Here is a 24,120-nt window from a genome sequence, read left to right on the forward strand (position 1 = left end):
AATAGACACAGTCTTTCATGCCTAACCAAGAAGCTATTTCCAACTGACAGCTGCTTGCAAAGGAAAAATTAGTTCTACATACTGGTGCCTCACTGGATATATCACCCATAGTTAAGGGCAGGCCCAATGGCCATCAACACAAAATGAACTCAATGGTATTTTAGGAACTTTTTGTCTCATATTGATTGAGAGAGAACACTTTTGTTTTAGTGACCTTTTGCTTATATGTATGTACGTGTACGTATGTACATACTACGTGCATGCGTGCGTGCGTGTGTGCATGCGTGCGTGCATGTGTGAATGCTTATTATGTTGTATTTAGATTTATTTGTTTGCCTGTTGATTTTCTAAAGAGAGGGGGGGAAAAGGCAGGATCAAGCCTCTTCCCCTGCCTCAAAGCTGTGTGAGCAGGACTTTTGGAGCCCACTACCTATGGTGTAATATAAATTCTTAACAATACATTGAAAGGGTTGAATGTAGGAAGAGGAAGGGGCATAGAAAGTAAAACACACCTCGAATAAACCCATTGAGTATGTGTCCAATTCAGATACGTACTCTCAGCAGGTAGAAGAGTCAATTTCTATCATGATGAGACCTTCCACACAGGCCAGGAGAATCCCAATGACACTCTGGGAGATGTATGCAGAGTGTTGGAGGAGGGAGGTGTAGAGGACCAACTGCTCCTACCCACACTATGAGACTCCATTTACCACTGTCCTCCACACCAGTCTGCAGGGAGCTTGGTCATGAGGCTATGAGTCCCCTTTAATTGATCCTAAGAGCTTTCTCCTTCAGTTTCTATCCCAGGAGGCACCAGGACAAGCACCTGACCCTGGTCTCAGAAAATCATAGATATTTCTGAAGACCAATGACCTCTACACAATGCAAGACAGAGCTTCAAAGGGACACTAAAGATTTGGCGCTCATAAGAAAGGAGAATCTGTGGTCAGTAATGTGCTCTTTGGTGGAAGCCATCTGTCACCTGAATTCACTATGACATGGAAAGGTGAGTGAAACCTTAAATTCCACTGTGTGACTTTTCTGATTAACAGTGGAGGTCCAAAGCAAAAGTCTCCCTATAAAAGTGACATTTGTCCCAGTGTTAGGATGTCAGCACAGAGAGACTACTCATGTTCTCAATGAGGCCTGAGTTTGAGAAAAGAGTGCTGAGTCAGAAAACAGGTTATGATACAAAGATTTGTTTTCATGCTCCACTGTATAAATGGCAGAATATCTAACTTCTAATCATGATCAGAGTTTACAATGTTTGTTTTTCACCCATACATCAAAACACTTCTTCATTCATCACCTCCAATACCAGCACTAATTTTGAAGTGAAAGCAACAGATTGAGATGAATCTAAAATCTATATTGATAAATAGATAGGACTTGAATGTTGTCTTGTTTGACCACGACATTCACAAAGTATGGTGAGAAAATGCCACAGAGAGATTTTCATAACCTGTTGTCCAGAGTCCACTGTTGAGATACAGAAAAGACCTTCACCTTCCATGGAGTTAAAAACACCAGCCCAGGCTGCAGGTGTTAGCCTTGCCTTATCTGCTATAGATCACAACAGGCATGACTGGGAATCACCTAAAGAAACAATTTCTGCTGTGTGACCTTATGTATCAGGACAATGGCCAAACAAAGAAGGAGAGGACTATGATAACAGGGTTGTAAGTGTAAATGCTTCTTCTAACAATTTTTTCTGGAAAGACCATGGGATCTGCAGTCAGTCCAGTTCATGTTTGTGGAGGGGATCCTCAGCAGCTTAGCTCCTAGTTAAGGCTCAGTTTCTGAAGGTTTCCAAGTCAGCCTTGTTGATATCTTGGCTTACATGTAGATATGTAGGGCTGTTGTGAATTTGCCCCCACACACACAACAACCTGGATACTATATTCTCCTGTGTCTGCTTGGGCACATGTGGGCACACTAGCAATCAATACTAAATTCCAAAAAGAGCAGAATGGAATTATGTAAAGAGGGCTTGAGTGGACATATATCATCTCTATGCTTCACATTGTCTTTGGGTGAGCACTTGGGAAACTTATTGATTTCTTTTTCCATCTGGATAGCAGTATCACATCTGAGCAAGGTAATATTGTCTGGTAGGCCAGCAGGAATGACAGGCATCAAACTATTGCTTGCTAAATACAGTGTGTACAAAAAGGATAATTATTGATTTATGGTTTTCCAGAAGTGCTATTCTCTCTGTTATTCATGCAAATTATCCCACAGAAATCTGTGCATTTTGTTAGTTGGATGCACCAGTACATGGCATGCCCCCAGGTGGCTAATGCAGGCAAAATGACAGTCTTTGGCCCCCAAATTGAGTTCCCACCGACCTCTTCTCTCTATAGTTTATCTTGTAAGATAGTGCAGATACTGAAGCTCCTCCACAATACTCTACAGGAGATGCCTGATTTGGTCCTAATGAGAAGCAGCAACTGGTACCACTTGGTGAGGAGTGCAAGGTGAAGTTAGTACTTTTGCTATGAAAAGGAAGATCCTCTGTGGGGGGCTGAGGCTGTGTGAAAGTCCTGTGTCTAATCCAGCCTTTGACCATCACAGATTCATAGTCATGATGATCTTCTGATCTCCTTCCCACTGTTTGTTCTTCAAGAACAAAACTCCCTCCAGTGTGCTAGCCAGTCTCAATGTGGACTTGGGAATCCCAGCGTTGGGCACTAGTCTGGTGTCAATAGTGGTTCCTGCTCTAGGAGCTTCAGGGTTCACAAGCAAGAGTCCTGATGGTCTCTCTGTCTCCTAGGACAGGAGCTCCTTATTCATCACAACACTATAGGGTTTTACAGGTCATCACTGCTGCACTGTCTGTGCCCAGGCCCTAAACAAGCCCTTAATCTCTTTGCTGAAAGATTATGTTCATCAGGCTTCAGATATTCATTGTAATTATTCTGTTCTTGCTTCTAAGTGTTTGCAGTGGACTTGAGTGGAACATGTTATTTATTAATGTGGTTGACACAGATTTAGTCAAAAAATTCAGCACACATGCTATGGAATCATTGATGTTTTCTTGTGTTCAGTCCAGACCATCGGCTTCTGTGCACACACTCACATTCCATCTCTCACAGCTGTAAAGTGAATGCATGAGTGTAGATATTGCCATGTGATTTCTGGAGTGCCAACGGCATTGTGTTATACTGTTTAGAAGACGTGTCTCCACATGACCTCTCTAGTAATAATCCAGTTCCACAGAGGTCACACTCTACACTTTCTCATTGGTGTTTAAAACATGTGCTCCCATTACTCTGAATGTGTATTCCATGTGCTCTAACACACTTAAAACATTTTCAAGCTAGATGCCAAGGATTTGGTTAAATAAAACTTAACAAGTGAAAATAATCTTTCTTTATACTTTAAAAGGTCCACACTTAAGGAAGTAGTTTGAATTCTTTTTTAACCATTCAATGTGTTTTACAGAATACTTCCTTTCATATAGCCCAATTCCATGAAGATGCAGAACATTTTCATGATTCCAGAAGTCTTCTCACACCGTCTTATTTGGGTCACAATAATTAGGAAGTAACACAGATGTGTATTTTTTGCTACAGATCAGGTTGTGAGTGCATTTCCTTCCACATGAAAACACATAACTTCATTGTGAACCGTTACTGTGTGCATCTTAAACATTGGACTCCATCCACACTATTTTCTGTTCATACCTGGCTTTTCTGTAATACATTTTTCTTATGAATACCACTAACTACTATGAGTAGTGTCAATCAATGCTGTTATTTGGAACAAGTCACTGCATATGTTGATAGGACATAGGTTGATATGTCAATATGTTTACACACATTGATTGATCACATTACATCTATTGATCAGTAGATGTTTGTGTTTCTGTGACTTTGTCATCTCTGTCTTCTCAAGCTTGGAGCTCCTCCCTTCTTGTTATTTGTAAACACATAAGAGATGGTTGTGGAGTGTAGTCACTCCATGATGCAGAGCCCTAGAACTTACGTTTCTGTCTGTCTGTGCTTGGTTCCCGTTGTCCTGTCTCCCTTAACACTTCCTGACCTTTGCCATTTATCATGTCTGCTAATCGTTATTCCACTAACATGGAGTTTTGTATTTCGACATATGAGAGGTAAAGGTGGTATCTGTCTTTTGTGCCTGGATTACTTTTCTTCACCTATTATTCTCCATTCCAATCCATTTTACTGTTTATAAAAGGGGATCATGCTTTTTATGGCTTAATAATATTCCATTATGCTTCTTTGTCCCCTCATCCCCAGATGAATTCCTAGGGTTATTCTTTTTATTTGCTAATATAACAACTTCTCCACAAAGGGGTGTTGGTGTCTCTCTGATATGCTGATTTCACTTCCTTGGGAAATAGTTTTCTGTTTTTTGAAACAGTGTTTCATTACATAGCTTTGGCCGATCTGGAATTCATTTACATATACCAGTCTGGCCTTGAACTGTCCCTTTCTCCCAACAGCTGGAGTTAAAGGTATATTCCCAACATGCCAACATTTTGAAATGATATAACTTTTAAAATGATATTTTTACTAATTCTTTGAGAATTTCATGCAATATATTCTGATCAGGTCCACTTTCCCTCCCCTACTTCTCTCAACTTTTCATTCTTTCCCTTTTAAAATGCACTAGGTCCAATTTTATTGGCCACCTTCTTGTACGTATAAGATCTACTTTGGAGTGTGGTCTATATAGACAAATCACATCATTAAATAAAACTAACTCTGGCTTCTCCAGCACCTACCAAGTGCCAACAGCTCCACTGCAAACAGTGGGACTATGTGCCCACCTCTTCCTCTTGTTAGGATTTCGTCTGGTTTGCACAGATTGTGTGTGTGCTGTAAAATCACTGTGAGTTCATATGTGTGTCTGCCTCACTGTTTGTAGAAAACATTCTCTTTTTGAAGTTATCTACCATCTCTTGTTCTTACAAATTTCTTTCCTCTCCCTCTTCCATAGAGAACTTTTGTTCTTGAGGAAAGTGGTGTGATCTCTTATTTAGGTCTGAGTGCTACAATCTTATTCTGTTCACATTGACCAGATGCAGGCCTTTTGTGCTAATTGCCATATACTGCAAGAAAAAGTTTCTCTGATAAGGTTTGAAAGATGCACTGACCTATCGGTATAGCAAAAAATTATAAGGAGTTGTGTGAATACTATGTTCATTTAGGAGAAAAATAGTAATAGGTTTTCCTCTATGGCCTCTGATCTATCTAGCCATAGGCTCTTGGCCTTGTGAAGAATTACAGGTACGTGTTCCATATAGTGAAGTAAGCCTTGTATTCAGTCAAAAAGTGTCTGATTGCACCATAACATTTGTGCCACTCCTGAATCAGTGGCCATATCTTGTCAAGAAGGTTGTTGTTGTAGCTCATATTGTTCTGAGCTTGGTAAAAATTATGACAATTTTTTTTCTTCTCAAGTTTAATATTTTAAATTATTTCTCTATTCAAGATATTAAACCTCTATCACTTGTCTATTGGTAAAGTATTTTGCCATTCCGTAGGCTGCCTCTTTGGTCTAATGATGGTGTTCTTTGCTGTAAAGAAGCTTTATTGTTTCATGTCACCCATTTGTCAATTATTGATATAATGCCTGTGCTACTGTGCTCCTGATCAGAAAATTCTTTGCTGTGACAATGAGTTCAAGGATATTCCATACTTTCCCCTCTGTCAGTTTAATGTTGAGTCTTATGCTGAGGGGATTTTAGCTTTGTACAGGGTGAGAGATAAGGATCTTGCTTCATTCTTCTATGTGTAACTCTCCGGTTTGACCAGCACCATTTGTTGAATTGCCATCTTTTCTCTAGTGTGTATTTTCCTTTCTTTGTAATAAACCATGTGTCTATAGATGTGTGGACATATGTCTGGGTCCTCAAATAATCCTATTATTTACATTAATCTGTCATTTCTTCTCATGTGTAACATTTAGAAATCATTTAGTTATTGTCCATGTAATTAGATATTTATTGATGTGCTATAGGTAATAGGAGAATTCTACCAGACAGCAAATGTTTTTACAGGTTTCAATTATTTTTACATCTTTCCCTCTAGCTTAGCCTAGGGTCAGTCTTAATCAATGCTCATTGTACTCTGAGGGAAGTGAATCCTGAGTATTAGGACTTAATATCATCAATAGATTCTCAGCACTCTCAGAAAAATATTTCACAATTTAAAATGTAGTTGAATTAAGTACCCAGATCCAGAAACCGCAAAGACTGTTTGAGGAATTGCTTTTGTAATTCTGTTTCTGGAAAACCAATTGCAATACCAAACTATGCACTGGCATTCTGAAGTGCCATAAATTTGAGAGTGTGGTGGAAACATGGTCAGATATAACCTTGTCTGTATGGTTGCAGAAAATAAATATAATATTTGAGTATCTTTGGTTTGAAATGGAGACAGCTGTAATTTTTTTAAGTTCAACATTTCTTAATTAGATGGGGGAGAAAATAGATTTTAAGCCACATTATAGAAAAGATACAGGAGATAAAAATGTGATTTTTTTTTTAAAATGAAGTATTAGAGGACTAGTATAGGGCAAAGTGGGACCGTAGTGAGCATGAGAAACACTGGATTCAGTAAGTGGAACACACTTCACTGACTAATAGAGCATGAATGTGCTCAGTCATGATACATAATGTTCTTTTATCTTGGGCACTGAAAGAGAGGTGCAAAGCAAAGAGTATTTCCAGAGAAGTAGCACTGCAAATAATTACTTCACATATGTTCACAGATAGTGAAATAGTATGCTTGCTGTGGGATGTTCTGTATGTCCTGTGAGAGCCCGTTCTTGGGTTCCTCGTGGCTTTACCCAGAAGGTCCGCATAGAGGATGATTAGGACCACGGGCCTGAGTGCAGGTGTCTGAGATGGTCTGCACTTGGCTGTGCTGTGGGATGGTCTGTATGTCAAGTTGCTCTGATTGGTCAATAAATAAAACACTGACTGGCCAGTGGCTAGGCAGGAAGTATAGGCAGAACTAACAAAGAGGAGAAATAAAAGAACAGGAAGGCAGAAGGAGTCACTGCCAGCCACCACCCTGACAAGCAACATGAAAAGATGCCAGTAAGCCACGAGCCATGTGGCAAGGTATAGATTTGTGGAAATGGGTTAATTTAAGATATAAGAACAGTTAGCAAAAAGCTTGCCACGGCCATACAGTTTGTAAGCAATATAAGTCTCTGTGTTTACTTGGTTGGGTCTGAGCTGCTGTGGGACTGGCGGGTAACAAAGATTTGTCCTGACTGTGGGCAAGGCAGGAAAACTCTAGCTACATATGCTTACATATGAACTTATGAAAAAAACCTATGTAAAAGGCTAATGGGTGATGTCAGATGTATCTTCTATGTCAAGCATGTGTGTGACTTGCTGAGGACTGGGAGGAGACAGTGAATTTGGATTAGGAAAAGGGGGTCGGTTATCATAAAATGCACACTCTGTAGTTCTTGGGTGATAAAGGAGGAAACTGGAAATGTTGGAAATGACAAGAATCCAGAAATTATGAAACAGCTGAAGACACTGAGAACATGAATTATAATGTTTGGAAAGCTATAGTTGCAGGTTTTGAGGGTCAGTTGGATGAGAGAGGTAAGAGGATGCAAAATGCCATTCTTGGCTCATGGAATAGGGATCTACTAGGTATCTATCAAGGATAGAGACTAAAGGTAAGACAATGAGTCAGGGAGACAGAGCTGTGCTCTATAAAATAAGTGCCTTGAAACACTGGGGAGGTCATGGTAAGCTTGCAACACAAGGCCACTGAATGCACACAGGAACATCTGGAGACAATACAATGACTTCAGTTGTGGATGTGTTGATGTCACTGTGGTTTTTTGGAGACAGAAACTTCATAAGCACTCTGGAGTTTATATGCTTAGATTTTGAGAAATGATCTCCGAAGTGATATATTTAAAGTGGGTGAGAGTCAGGAGCCTTTCAAACACAGGAGAACTCACAGATCACAGTAAGTAAAATTCAGAAAATACATGCCTACTTGGCTATGGGGAATGAACATTATCAGGTTGAGATGAGTAGAAGAGCCCCAACTCCTAATATCAGAGGGAAAACAAGTAATTGAGAAGCTAGTAGCCTGTGAATGAAGGAAAATACAAGAGTATGCATCCATCAAAAAGTTGCCATCAAATACTTGTAGGGGGAAGGATACAGCTGTGTTTCCAGCACTGTCTACAGAACACAGAGCTTTCAGGTGATAGAGAAGTACAGCACAGGTCATGAGTGAAGGATGCTTCACTCAGTCCATATGTTCAAGAACACGAGGGAGGATGAGATGGTCCTCTTGATCCAACTCTACACAGGGAAAGTTTCTAGGTGAGAAATCAAAAGTAAATAAAATATATGTGGTTTCAAATGGTGTGGTATAGATAATAAGGGACAAGAGACTTCCATGAAGGAAATACATTCACTCCTTCCTTTTCTGACAGCAGAGAATTTTGAGGCAATCAAGTTTGGAAACCAGATTTTGAAGTGGTAAACTGATATTTTCACAGAAGACAACAGACACAGCAGTGGAGTCAATACTCTCCACTGTGATGTTGAATCCCAACCAAACAGTAGTAAAAGAGTTTGTGCTGGAAGGGTTCTCAGAGCACCCTAATCTACGACTACTCCTGATTGGCTGCTTCCTGACCCTCTACACAATGGCTCTACTAGGCAACATTATCATCATTGCTTTGGTCACCTCCAGCACTGGGCTCCACAGTCCCATGTACTTTTTCCTGTGCAACCTGGCCACCATGGATATTGTCTGCACCTCCTCCGTGCTACCCAAGGCACTGGTTGGTCTAATCTCTGATGAAAACACCATCTCCTTCAAGGGGTGCATGACTCAGCTCTTTTTCCTTGTGTGGTCTGCATCCTCTGAGCTGCTGCTGCTCACAGTCATGGCCTATGACCGCTACATGGCCATCTGTCATCCCCTGCACTACAGCTCTAGGATGAGCCCACACCTGTGTGGGGCCCTAGCCATGGGTGTGTGGTCCATCTGTGCTCTGAATGCATCTATCAACACTGGTCTGATGACAAGGCTGTCATTCTGTGGCCCCAAGGTCATTACCCACTTCTTCTGTGAGATTCCCCCACTCCTCCTCCTCTCCTGCAGCCCAACATATGTGAATAGCATTATGACTCTTGTGGCAGATGCCTTTTATGGAGGCATCAACTTCATCCTCACCTTACTCTCCTATGGCTGCATCATTGCCAGCATCCTGCACATGCGTTCTGCTGAGGGCAAGAAGAAGGCCTTTTCTACCTGCTCCTCCCACCTCATCGTGGTCTGTGTGTACTATTCATCTGTGTTCTGTGCCTACATCAGTCCTGCTTCCAGCTACAGCCCAGAAAGAAGCAAAGTGACTTCGGTGCTGTACTCAGTGCTCAGCCCAACCCTGAACCCCCTCATCTATACACTGAGGAACAAGGATGTCAAGCTCGCCCTGGGGAGACTCTTGCCCTCTTCCTCACACTAAGTGGAGATGTGCAGGCTCTTCTCCTGGCCTGGGCTCCTCCTACACATGCCCTCCTGAGAGCAGCCCTGTGGAGTGGGGTGTACCTATTATTGTGTTAGAAAAAAAAATCTCTGATACAAGAATTGGACAATTCCATTTACTGTAACCTCAAAACAACAAAAAAAGTCTTTAGATATAATGTAAACAAAATACTCAGGTTTTATCTCCTAACTAGTACAAACCATTTCAAAAGTAAAGTTTATTTAAATGGAGACCCCATGTTTTTAGCCTGGAAAGTTTCTGTGGGTGACAAATGTGATAATCACAAAACAAAGCCCTTTCCTCCAGTGCTGCCCTGTAAACATCACAGGGCTTTGTTTCAGAACTCTGCCTTAGAATCTAAAATTCAAAGTTGAGTGGTTCTCCATTTCACAGCTGCCTACTGAGCCGTGGAAGTCAAAGCTGCGATGGAGAAAGCAGAAATCTGTGGAGCAGAGATTAAGTTTAAGTTTCAAAAATGAACTCACATGTGTGAGTCCAGCTTGCTTATGACAGTGATGACAATCAAACTCCTGGAAAAGATTAATTATTTCTGACAAAAAGTTTTGGGGAAACTAGATGAATGAATGTCTAAATGCCAAGGGTAAAGTGAAAGTCTTACATCACAATATAATTAAAAATCATCAAAAAATAGATCACAAACAAAAATGCTAAGGTAAAACTTTTTTCTACATCATATTCTTTCCCCTCTCCCCACAACTCCTCCATAAGCCTGCCTACCTACTTTCCTACTCACCCAACCTGTCTCTGTCTCTCTCTGTCTCTCCCTGTCTCTCTCTCTCTGTCTCTCTGTCTCTCTCTCTGTCTCTCTCTCTCTCTCTAACTACAAACAAAACAAAACAAACCCAAACCATAAGACAAACCAGCATCAAAACTAAACAAAAAGCACATGCACACACACACACACACACACACACACACACACACACACACACACACAAATGGAGTCTGTTTTGTGTTTACCAATTACTCCTGGATAAACTCTTAAAATTCTCTGACAACAGAAAAGAGGTAGAGGAGGACAGGCGGTGGAAGGGAAGAGCATGAGACCACTGCTAAGTGGGAAGACAACTCAGTGGAGAAAGGGCAGCATCTACAGCAACTGCTGCTGAGATGATGCTGTATCCTTTTCAGACTGAACACATTCTTCATCAGTTTACTCCTTATTCTTCTTAAATGCTGCACCATGGCAGGACTTGTGATGCAAATCAAGTATGGTGTATGAATTAGCTCTTCAAACTTGTGACCAAAATACCTTTTCAAAACATTTATTCTGTCTCATGTTTTCAGAGGACTCAGTCCATGGGCACTTGGATCTTGGTTTTGGCCTATTGTAAGGCAGGGACTTATGGCAGTAGGAGAATGTGGTGGAGAAGCTTCCTTATATCACTGTGGTCCAGAACACATACTAGAGGAGCACCTGTGCTCAACTGGCCTTCTCCTTTCTCTTTAGCCCAGGCTTTTTAGTCCCCACTCCCTGGGATGGTGCTGCCCACAGAGAGAGTAGACTCCATGCTTCAGTAAATCCTTTCTGAAACACTCTGCCCTGCATAGGAAAAGGTGTCCCTCAGTGATTTCCTAGGTTATTTTTAATTCAGTTATGGTGACAATAAAGAGTTACAATCGGTGCATCACTGGCCTCAGCCTGTTTCAGCTGTTGGTTTCTTTCACACTGTTGGCTTCATCATAAGTCATGTTTTGTACCACTCCTTCTGTTGTTGGTCTTGTGACTGTTGTGTAAGCTATGGAACAACTGGCAATCACCCAAACACTAAATACAAAAATGGTCACAAACACATACATATCTCATAAATATATTATTTAGGAATTCTTATCAGGATGATGTGATGGCTAAAGAAACTATTTTGTCCTGGGCATCCATCTTGGTAGCCATTTGTCTCTGACTCAGTTTCCTGGAAGATTACTTCCCTGTAACCGTGTCTCCTTGACTCCAACCTGGAAATGTACAGCTGTAACCATCTGCCTGTTATCATATGACTAACTGCTAAATTTTGGCTTCTGTAATCTGCTAATACAGATATTCAAGGACTATTTTGGGGTCTCCTTGACTGCTTCATCTTAGCAGAGCAGAACAGCTTCTGTAGCTTGCTTGTGCAGATATTCAAGGACTTCTGGTTTTCACCTTTAAAATACCCTTCCTTCACCCACTTCTGTATCATAGGTCTCTGATTTGGGTTAGAGACTGTATCCAGTCTAACAGCTTTAATAAACTTGACTAATTATAATCTGAATTGAGCCTGTGGATCTTTTCCCATTGTACTTGAACTCCACCAAATTTGGAGGCCCCGGAGAGATCCAGGCAGATGGCAAATTCAGGACCTGGGAACGGGATATGCCCAATGCAGAGGCAAGTGTGAGACAGACTTGGAGGCCCAAAGAAGCTCAACCATGGCTGCCACAAATTAAAGAGTCTCTAGTCTGGAACAAGCCCTAGATGTATGCAAGTACTACAACTCAGAGGCTGGGGAAAAACAGCATTAGGTCAAGGGGAGCATATTTATGGAATCGGGGACCCAGGGAAAACCCAGACTGTGACCACCACACATTTGCAAATTGATAACAAAATGAAAGTAAAACTTTCTGGAGACATGCACTTGAAACAGGACAAATTGGTGGGTTGTTCTGGGAGTCTGGACATTTGGAGCATGATAAGGCAGATCAGACGTGATCATAGATCTAGTCTCCAGTGATAGAATAGAGACATCCTCCTGTCCCCTTGGTTTTGGCATAGAAGTGAAGATGGACACTACATGCCTGTGTTTGTCTGCTCTCCTCTGGCTGTGTGGACAGTCTTTCTTTTTAAGTTGTGTGCTTTTGTCTGGTAGATTTTTCTTTTCTGATATCCATGTAAGTTTTGTTTCATTTCATTTTTGCAGAAATTGAAACAGACTGAACACAGCCAAGCTTTCCTTGAATTTCATGCAGCAAAACTTCCAGGATCTCCAGGAGATATACTATGGAGTTCAGCTGTGACCTAGGAAGTACTGTACTCTATGTGAACTAGAATGGCCAGATTCAGGGTCATTCAATGCTCAAACAACCAAGAGAGTTTGTCAAGTGGTCACCGGGAATCCTAACCATCCTGACCAGTTTCTGTACATCAACCATTGGTGCCCCCTCCTCCTGAGCCCCCTTCGTGGCTGAAATGTTATGCTTTAAACAAGGCTCCTTTGTTTTAGTTGCCAAATCAGTGAGTCAAAGGCTGAGTAAAAACCTAAATAAGATGTCTGCATGCTCTGTTCTGCCCCCCTGTGGAGGAAGAAGGAGTTCCCCCACCTTATATTTCATGCCTCCAGTCAATCCAGAACTCAACTGTGTCTGAAGGGGACCATGCACCTGCAGTCCCAAGACCTGTTCTCACCTTCACAGATTCAGAGTATGCTGAATTTTCTCCAAGCCAGTTAAGCCAGATATGAGCCATTCTCCCAAAAGAGGCAACCCCAATGGGTTATATAGCTGGAAGTGTCTCCAGTCTCACCAAGGCCCTGTAGTCCTGTGGCCTGCTTATAAAATAATCACTCAGAAGCTTATATTAATTATAACTGCTTGGCCATTCACTCAGGCCTATTACTGACTAGCTCTTACACTTAAATTAACCCATAATTCTTATTTATATTTAGCCATGTGTCTTGGTACCTTTTCTCAGTTCTTCCTTGACATCTTGCTTCCTCTGTGTCTGGCTGGTGACTCCTGACTCAGCCCTTCCTCTTCCCAAAATTCTCCTTGTCTCTCACCCCACCTATACTTGCTGCCTGGCTACTGGCCAATCAGCATTTTATTTATCAACCTATTAGAACAACATATATTTACAGTATACAGAATGACATTCCACAGCAGGGTTATCACTCCTAACAGAACAAGGAGCTGGTGCAAGGGCCCAGACCTCCTTTTCTAGTTTATCTGCATTTTTTGACCAGTGATTTATATAACTGGAAGATCTATTCTCAGAGAAGCCTCAGGCCCTCATCAGCCTGTTGAAAACTGTTTTGTTTACCTATCAACCCACATGGGATGACTATAAGCAGCCCCTAGGTACCCTTTTTACCTCTGAGGAGAGAGATCAAATTATGACTGGAGACTGCAATAGGTCCAAGGGTAAGCAGGGTAGACACAGAAAGAAGAGTTGAATAAAGCATCCCTCAACTTTAACAAACTGGGATCCCAATACTGACCAAGGCAAGAGGCTTCTTGCTGGGTTCCTGGAGCACCTCCAGGAGGCTTCTTGGGGGTTTACCCCCATTGATCCAGATGCCCCAGAAAACCAACAGGCTATTAATATTGCTTTTATCACCCAGTCATCCCCAGATGTTCACAGAAAGTCACAAAAATTAGGAAAGTTAAAGGGAATGAATAGGTCACAGTTGTTAGAAATATCTCAGAAGATTTTTAACAGTAGAAATCCAGAAAGGACAGACAGGAAGCTGGCCATAATAATGGTGGCTGTGTTCAGAGGGGTACCTACTAGAAAACAAAAGTACCCCCAGGTGACCAAATCAGCCTCAAGAGGACCAATTGCAAATTGTAGAGAAAAAAGACCTTGGAAGAATGAGTACTTACAATGTAAGGGGAAAGAAGAATAGATTCTCAATCAGACAGGATCAAATTGAGGGGGCCATGGCTCTGTACCAAGAGCCCCCAGGGACTTATCAGCACAGGAAAAGTAGGAGGCATAGCTCTATGGCTCCTGGGTGGATACAAGTGTAGTCAATTAAGTGTTGACTCAACCCCTGGGACCCTCACTAAGAAGAGAACTACCAGTCAAAGGGCCACAGAGACCAGAACCTACTCTTGGAACACCACTTGAGAAGTAAACCGTGGACAAGGTACTGAACTCATTCTTTCCTTGTTGTGCTGGATTACCACTACCCCTTGACTGGTAGGGTCCTGTTGGGACAATTGGTGCCACCGTCACATTCAGTAAAAAATAGCCACTCTGGACCCTAGGAGTCCATAAACAGGCATCCTGGTGACTTGATCCTTATCAGAAGAATATAAAATAGCAGAGAAGAGTATTATGGAATGAGAGAGGGAGACTCCCTCCTAACAAAATTAACGCTGATGTTCCCTAGAGTGTTGGCAGAGACCAGTTACCCCAGAGCAGTGCCCCCCATAAGCCACCAATTGTTCAACTATCAAGCACAGTCTTAACTATAGGGATAAAGCAGTACACAATCTTTTTTACTTAAAAGATTTTATTCACTTTTTATTCATACCAACCACAGATCCCTTTCTCATCCTTCCTCCCGCTACCCCCCCCCAGCCTCTCCACTGAACTACCCCCCATACCCTCCTACAAAAGGGTAAGGCCTCCTATGGGGAGTCAGTAAAGCCCGGCACATTTGATTAAGGCAGAACTAAGCCACTTCCCTCTGCATCAAGGCTAAGCAAGGAATCCCACCATAGGTAATAGGCTCCAGAAAGCCAGCTCATGCACCAGGAGAGATCCTGATCCCACTACCAGGGGGCCCTCACACACACCAAGCTACACAACTGTCTACTGTATGCAAAGGGCCTAGGACAGTCTCATGCAGATTCCACAGTTGGTCTAAAGTTTGAGAGTTCCTACAAGCTTGGTTCAGTTGTCTCTGTAGATTTTCCTATCATGATCTGTGGTGATATTTTATTTGTGCATCCCAATAAAGCTTATCTGGGGATCAGAGGAAAAAAACAGCCACTATATTAAACATACAGGTCAGGCAGTGGTAGCTCATGCCTTTAATCCTAGCATTCGGGAGGCAGAGATCCATCAGGATCTCTGTGAGTTCAAGGCCACACTGAGAACAGAGTCAGATGTGGTGGCACATGCCTTTAATCCCAATGCTAGATAACTATAGAGGTCTGGAGGTCTGGACAGACAGACAGGAAGTGATGAAGCTGAACAGAGAAAGGAAGTAAGATGGCAGAGCACAGAGAGGTATATAAGCATGAGTATACAAGAATTAGCTCTTTCTGGAGGCTGAGGAGTTGGTAAAGTGAGGTTGGCTGTGCCTTGTTCTATTTCTCTGATCTCTCCATTTTCACCTCAATATCTGACTCTGGGTTTTTTTTATTAATAAGACCATTTAGCAATTCATCTCACAATGATCCTGATGCCCCTTCCTCATATAATCCCTCTTCTCTCTCTTCTATTGGACTCCTGGAGCTTGGCCTAGTACTTGGTTATAGATCTCTGTATCTGAGAAACCCTGCCTCAAAAAACAAAAACAAAAACAAAAGCACACACACAAAAAAAAGATCTCTGTATCTGCTTCCATCAGTTCCTTGATGAAGGTTAGGGTATTCACCAATCAGATTACCGGGGTAGGCCAATTCAGGGACCCTCTCCACTATTGCTAGAAGTCTGAGCTGGAGTCATTCTTGTAGATTCCTTGGAATTTCCGAGCATCAGTTACCCCATAATGTCTCCCTCTATCAAGATATCTCTTTCATTGCTCTTCCACTCTGTCCCTCCTCCCGCTTGACCATCTCATTCCCTCTATTGCCCACCTTCCTTATTCCATGTTTACTCATGGAGAACTCATCTGTTTCCCCTTCCCGAAGCTATCCATGCATCCCTCTAAGGGTCCTCTTTGTTACCTAGCTTCTCTGGAGCTGTGGGTTATAGTCTGATTATCCTTTGCTTTAAATCTAGTATCCACATATGAGTGAGTACATACCATGTTTGTCTTTCTGAATCTGGATTACCTCACTCAGGGTAATATTTTCTAGTTCCATCTATTTGCCTGCAAATTTCATGATGCCATCAATTTTTACAGCTGAGTAATACTCCATTGTGTATATGTACCACATTTTCTTTATCCATTCTTCAGTTGAGGGGCATCTAGGTTGCTTCCAGGTTCTGGCTATTACAAATAATGCTGCAGTGAACATAACTGAGCAAGTGTCATTGTGATATGATTGAGCATCCCTAGAGTATATGTCCAAGAATGGTACCTTTGGGTCTTGAGGTAGATTGATTCCCAATTTTCTGAGAAACTGCCATACTGATTTCCAAAGTGGCTGTACAAGTTTTCTCTCCCATCAACAGTGGAAGAGTGTTCCCCTTGCTCCACATTCACTCCAATATAAGGCTTCATCAGTGTTTTTGATCTTAGCAATTCTGACAGGTATAAGATGGTATCTCAGAGTCATTTTGATTTGCATTTCTCTGATGATTAAACAAGTTGAACAATTCCTTAAATGTCTTTTAGACATTTGAGATTCTTCTGTTGAGAATTCTTTGTCTAGATCTGTAGCTCATTTTTTAAATTGGACTGTTTGGTATTTTGCTGTCTACTTTCTTGAGTTTTTTCTGTACTTTGGAGAACAGCCCTCTGTCAGATGTGGGATTGGTGAAGATCTTTTCCCATTCTGTACGCTGTTGTTTTATCTTATTTACCATGTCCTTTGCCTTAGAGAACCTTCTTAGTTTCAGGAGGTCTCATTTATTAATTGTTGCTCGCAGAGCCTGTGCTACTGGTGTTATATTTATATTGGCACAGGTGTCCTATGTCAATGCATTCTAGGCTACTTCCTACTTTCTCTACTATCAGGTTCAGTGTAACTGGATTTATATTGAGGTCTTTGATCCATGTGGAATTGAGTCTTGTGCATGGTGATAGGCATGGATCTATTTGCAATCTTCTACATGTTGACATCCAGTTATGCCATCATCATTTATTGATGTTTTCTTTTTTTCTTGTACAGTTTTGGCTTCTTTGTCAAAAATCAGGTGTTCATAGGTGTGTGGACTATTGTCAGGGTCTTCAATTTGATTCCTTGGTCCACATGTCAGGTTTTATGCCAATACTAAGTTGTTTTCACTATTTCTCTGTTAAGTTTCTGTATAGCAGACCTGTCCATTGGTGAGAGTGGGGAGTTGAAGTGGCACAGCCATATCTGAATAGAATGGCAGAAGTCATAACGCCAGCACAGCTGCTTGACAAAGATCCAGCAAAGCTGAGCCACATGATGGCTGCCATGCCACCTTTGGTTTTCATCTCCACCTGTAACATACTTGGGGCACTTTTAATATTTGTACAGTTTGAGGATATTGGGTTGATGGAAAATTCCTTATGAATCATTTATGCCTTCTCCCAGGAATTCTGCTTTTAAGCTTACCTAGAATGTCCTGAACATACTATTTCCCCCCCACTTTGAGAAAGATATCCTTATCTACTTGAAGGTCTTCCTTATGGTTTGGAGGTTGTGACACATAAAGAAGCCAGAGGTCTCTTCATGAGACTATGACACTTTCTTGAAACATCTGTCCCTCTACTTACACAGGAACAAGATATTCAAAACAAAGTAAATTCAAAAAGGTCAACAAGATCTGGTGGGCTAGAGGAGTTGGCCACAATTCAGATTACAAAACTCTTCCCACTGTATACTCAGACAATTATGTGGCATACAACTCTGCCCTACATAGAGACGTATTGATGAGCAAAGTAGGGTGTGGAAAGATGATGAAAATATGACATGTTAGGACCTCCCTCTCTTAGAAGTTAGCTCATGTAGAGACACTATAATGTCATATGACCAAGGAACAACAGAATGCCAGGATTAGCTTTTTCTATACCCTTGGCCTGTCTCTCTATCACCACAACTACTGCCACACCAAAAAGTTCAAACTCTGTACTGGAAGAAATTAAACTTATCCTAGGAGATTTCCAAGAAACAGGCACTTGAATAATCTCTTTGACTTATAATGACTCAACTTCCCTTTAAGGCCAATCCTATAGTTTTCACATGTACACCAATAACTCTGAACAAATTAGAATGCATTTCTTGGCTCCTTTAAGAATATAATGGGTCTGTACATTTGACCTTGTTAGTTGTGTGACAGCTGAGCATCTAGAATTAGGACCATGGGAAGGAAATCTCTGGATTCTAGCCAATAGCCTTCCCCAGGGAGATATGTAGACTGGTACATCAAAAGTGGGCAAAAACCCATCATACTAACAAAAGAAGGTGATATCAAAAGCACTGCTCACTAATAACTCTCAATCAATGGTTTCAATTCCTCCCCCCAAAAGACAGAGTAACAAATCATATTTGAAAACGGGATCCATCCCTTTGCTGCATCCAACAAACATACCTCAACATCAAGGATAGAAATCACCTAAGATTAAAAGGACAGAAAAGATATTCTAAGAAGCAAGCAAGAAATCATTAACCATTTTAATAACTGGTAAAATAGATTAAAACCAAAATTAATCAGAAGAAATTTTAAAGGACACTATGCACTCATTGAAAGAAAAATCCAACAAGATGAGACTGCATCATAAACATCTATGCACCAAGCACAATGGTATTGATGTTCATAAATGAAACCCTACTACAGATAAAATCACATATTGACATCCACATAGTAATATGGGATAACTTCAATACCCAGCTTTCCAATAGACAGGTTATACACATTAACTAAACAGAAATCCTAAAGCTAAGTGATGTTATGAGTCAAATGGTCCTAATATATATATATATATATATATATATATATATATATATATATATGCTGTATATATATATATATGCAGTATACACAAACACACACACACACACAACATTTCACCCACACAAAAAAGTCAATATATCATCTTCTCAGAAGCTTATGGAACTTTCTCCACAATTGACCATATATTCTGACACAAAGCAGGTCTCAACAGATATGAGAAATTTGAAAGACACCCTGCATCCTTTCTGACCACCATGGATTAAAGTTAGATATCAATACAACAAGAAAGAAAGTACACAAATTCATGGAAACTGAACTAATCCATACTGAATGAAAACTGGGTCAAGACAGAAATTAAGATATATATTAAAAAACTTTTTAGAATTGAATGAAAATGAAATCTCAACATACCCAAGCCACATGAAGGAAGTATCAAGAGGCAAGTTTACAGCACTAATTACATACATAAAAAACTGGAGAGACAGAGCGGAGAGAGTGAGGAGGCTGTGTCTGCCTCCCGCACACACAGCCATTGCAGTACATTGAGCTCCATAGAGACAGCGCTGGGGCCAGCGCGAGCTGGACGGGCACTGGGCATCTCTGTCCCTTGTGAAGGAAAATCAACTAAACATGGGCAAAGGAGACCCTAAGAAGCTGAGAGGCAAAATGACCTCATATGCATTCTTTGTGCAAACTTGCCGGGAGGAACACAAGAAGAAGCACCCGGATGCTTCTGTCAACTTCTCAGAGTTCTCGAAGTGCTCAGAAAGGTGGAAGAGCATGTCTGCTAAAGAAAAGGGGAAATGTGAAGACATGGCAAAGGCTGACAAGGCTCGTTATGAGAGAGAAATGAAAACCTACATCCCCTCCACAAAGGGGAGACCAAAAAGAAGTTCAAGGACCCCAATGCACCAAAGAGGCCTCCTTCGGCCTTCTTGTTCTGTTCTGAGTATCGCCCCAAAATCATTTTTTTTTTCATTTTCCATACCAACCATAGTTCCCCCTCCCTCACTACCTCCCACTCCTCCAACTGCCTCCCATCCCACCACCCATCCAATCCTCAAAGAGGATAAGGCCTCCCTTCGGTAGTCAACACAGGCTGATATATCAAGTTGAGGTAGGACCAAGACCCTTCCCCCTGCATCAAGGCTGAGCAAGGTGTCCCACCACAGGGAATGGGCTCCAAAAAGACAGTTCATCCACCAGGGATAAATCCTGGTCCCACTTTTAGCAGCCCCAGAAACAGACCAAGCCACACCACTGTCACCCACATTCAGAAGGCCTAGTTTGGTTCTATGCAGGCTCCCCAGCTGTCAGTCCAGAGTCTGTAAGCTCCCATTAGCTCAGGCCAGCTGTCTCTTTGGGTTTCCCCATCATGATTTGGAACCCCTCCCCCCCCGCCCCACTCATATAATCTGTCCTTCCTCTCAACTGGACCCCTGAAGCTCGGCCCAGTGCTTGGTTGTGAATCTCTGCATCTGCTTCCATCAGTTAGTGGATGAAGGTTCTGTGCTGACAATTAGGGTAGTCACCAATCTGATTATTGGAGAAAGCCAATTCAGGCACCCTCTCCATCATTGCTAGGAGTCTTAGCTGGGGTCATCTTGTGGATTCCTAGGAATTTCCCTAGCACCAGGTTTCTCCCTAACCCCATAATGGTCCCCTCTATCAGATAGCTCTTTCATTACTCTCCCTCTCCTTACCTCCCAACTCAACCATCCCATTCCCTCATGTCCTCATCCCCCATCCCCTATCCTCTTCCTCCCTACCACAGTTTAGCCAGGAGATCTTATCTATTCCCTTTCCTAGGACAATCATGCATGGCCCTCTTAGGGTCCTCCTAAATTTGCAGGATAAATTTCTTTTTTTATTTTAATTTTTATTTTATTCTATAATTTAATTTAATTTTACATATCATGCACGGATCCCCCCCACACCTTCCCCTAGCCCACCCCCCATTCCTATCTCCTCCAGGGCAAAGACTCCCCTGGGGACTGAGTTCAACCTGTAGACTCATTGCAGGCAGGTCCCTTGATATACCACCTACCATAGTTAAATCAAGATCCATATTGATTTAAACAGACCTGTAAGCCTAAGTGAAATATTAAATGTGATTAAAAGTTTCTCAATAAAAAATAAAAGCACAAGGCCAGATGGATTGAGCATAGAATTCTACCAGACTTTCAAAAAAGAATTAATACTCCTCAAATTATTCCACAAAATAGAAGTGGAAGGAACATTGCTAAATTTTTTTTTACACGGCCACAGTTACCTTAATACCTCAACCATGAAAAGACCCAACAGCAAAAGGGAATTACACACTGATTTCCCCTATGAAAACAGATGGAAAATTCTCAATAAAACATTGCAAACTGAATCCAAGAACACATCAAAAGGATCATCCACATTGATAAAGTAGGCTTCATCTTACATATACAGTTGTGGTACAACATATATAAATAAATAAATGCCATCTTCCACAGACACAGAGTAAAAGACAAAAAATACCAATTAAATTCAAAAAAAGCTTTTGATTTTTATATAAAATTTAAAACCCTTTTATAATAAAAGCCCTGGAGAGACAAGGGATGAAGGGACATACCTCAACATTATAAAGGTGATTTGCAGCAGCCCACATCTACCATCACAATAAATGGAGAGAAACTCAAAACATTTCTACTATATCAAGAACAAGACAAAGATGTCCACACTCTCCATACCTATTCTATAGTTCTTGAAGTCTTAGCTAGGGTAATAAGACAACTGAAGGAGACCAAGAAGATACAAATAGGAAAAGAAGGAGTCAATGTATCGTATTTGCAGATTGTATAATTGTTTACATAAAAGACCCTTAAAACTCCACCACTAAATCTCTATAGCTGATAAACACTTTCAACAAAGTAGAAGGATACAAAGTTAATACAAACATCAGTAGCTTTCCTATATAAAAATAACAGACTGGGAAAGTAAGTGGGAAACAATGCCTTTTACAGTAGCATTAAAAACTATCTTAGATAACAGTAACCAAGCAAGTGAAAAAATTACATGAAAAATTGAAGACACTGAAGAAGTTATAAGAAGACAAAAATATATCCCATGCTTATGGATCAGTAAAATCATATAGTGAAACCGGACATCCAACCAAAAGCAAACAACAGATTCAATGATGCAGTCCTCATCAAAATTACAACACAATTCTTCACAGAAAGTGGAAGGACAAGTTTCAGCTTAATATGGGAACAAAAATATAAGGATAGCTAAAATGATCCTGAATGAAAAAACTGCTGGAGATACGACCATCCCTGATCTGAAGTTGTACTAAGAGCAATAGTAATAAAACCAACATTGTTTTTTTTATATAAAACAGACATGTTGATCAATAGAATTGAATTGAAGGCACAGACATAAATCTACACAGCTATGGACACCTGATATTTCACAAAGACATCATAAATACACACGGGGGAAAAAAGACAGCGTCTTTAGCAAAATATGTTGATCAAACTGGAGGGCTGCATGTAGAAGAGTAATGATGGATTCATTCTTTTCACTCTTCACAAAACTCAATTCCAAATGGGTCAAGATCAGACTAGATACCCTGAATCTGACAGAAGAGAAAATTGTCTTGAACTCATTAACACAGAGAAAGATTTTCTGGAGAGGACACCACCAGCATAGGCACTAATCGTACCTCATGAAACCAAAAGGCTTCTGTATGGCAAAGGACACCATCAACGTGGAAGGCTATAGGATAAAAAGATTTTTATCAACTACACCTCTAATAGAGGGCTAATATCTAAAATATATAGTGAACTCAAAAAACTGAACATCAAAAAACCCCACACTAAAAATGGGATACAGCAGACCCTGCACCTAGCCAGAGCCACACAATAGAGCCAACCCTGTTAGCAGAGATGTGGGTGAGCCAGTCCCAAAATTGTGAGCATGAGAAAGATGTCCCCACTTCTCATCTGTCTTGTGGCAGCATGGGAGGGGGAATGATGCCCTTCCCCCAGCCCATTAATACCTGAGGCAGGTGTGACAGCTGACCCTATGGACTTAAGAATAAAAGAGCCATCTCCGACCCCTACCAGCTGTGACATTTGGGAGAGCAGACCCTGCACCTTGACAGGGCAGCACAACAGAGTCAACACTGCTAGCAGAGGTATGGGTGAGCCAGCTCCAAAACTGTGACCATGTGAGAGCTGTCCCAATCTGATGGACCAACCCAACAGCTGCCCAGGCCCAAACCCAGGGCTATAACTTGGCCCACCCCAACATCCACCCCATCTATGATCTGTTGGAGCACATCAAGGGACCTGACTCACAGACCCAAAGCTGCAGGATCACCACAATACAGGGCAGTGGTAGGATGTCAGGAAGAATTCTAGCGGGGGCCGGGCCCAGCAACAATTGTGGAGTGGAGACCAGGAGCCTCAAACCAGACCAATGACTCTTTGCAATTAACACTAGCAAATAGAGATGTATGGACAAAGGGGTATAAGCATGACTTTTTGGGTCACATTGCAGCTTCCACGATGAGATTTTTTTTTTATTTTTACCTTTTTTTTTTCATTTTATTTTCTTCCTTTTTTCCCTTAATTTTGTTTTGTTTGGTTTGGTGGGGGTGATGCAGGGGCACAGGGCAGAAGAGAAAGGATGAGGAATGAATGTGATCAGGATACAAGATGAGAAAGACACATAGAATAAATTTTAAAAATGGTGTACAGAACTAAACAAAGAGTTCTCCAAGGATGAAACACAAATGACTGAGAAACATTTAAAGAAATGTTCAGCATTCTTGGTCATCAGAGAAATAAAAATCAAATTACTTTTTGGTTTCATTTTACCCCACTCAGAATGGCAAAGATTAATAAAACAAAGGCAGCTCATGCTGGTAAGGATGTGAGGTAAGGGGAACACTCATCCATGCCTGGTGGAAGTGCAAATTTCTAGACCCTTTATGGAAACCAATTTGGCAATTCCTTGGAAAGATGAGAATCAATCTAACTCAAGATCCAGCTTATCATTTTGGAGGCACAAACCCAAATGACTCTATATTCTACTACAAAGACAGTTGCTAATAATCCATGTTAATTGCTGCTCTATTCATAAGTTCTAGAAACTGAAAA

At 41.2% G+C, this 24,120-nt stretch overlaps 1 protein-coding gene across 1 annotated transcript; it reads left to right on the top strand.

Moving 5' to 3' along the window:
- Positions 1-1,471: 1,471 nt before the first annotated feature.
- LOC121826766 (olfactory receptor 13A1-like) lies at positions 1,472-11,777 on the top strand. Its single transcript, XM_076566964.1, has 3 exons — positions 1,472-1,679; positions 2,381-2,486; positions 8,449-11,777. The coding sequence occupies exon 3, from the start codon at positions 8,557-8,559 to the stop codon at positions 9,487-9,489; it is 933 nt and encodes a 310-aa protein (XP_076423079.1). The 5' UTR covers positions 1,472-1,679; positions 2,381-2,486; positions 8,449-8,556; the 3' UTR covers positions 9,490-11,777.
- The last annotated feature ends 12,343 nt before the right edge of the window (positions 11,778-24,120 follow it).

This window comes from Peromyscus maniculatus, chromosome 1, assembly GCF_049852395.1.
Source record: "Peromyscus maniculatus bairdii isolate BWxNUB_F1_BW_parent chromosome 1, HU_Pman_BW_mat_3.1, whole genome shotgun sequence".
Lineage (NCBI taxonomy): Eukaryota > Metazoa > Chordata > Mammalia > Rodentia > Cricetidae > Peromyscus > Peromyscus maniculatus.

What these genes read in the sequence shown, in the direction of transcription:
- LOC121826766 (XM_076566964.1), top strand. Translation starts at nt 8,557, where the DNA reads ATGTTGAATCCCAACCAAACAGTAGTAAAAGAGTTTGTGCTGGAAGGG.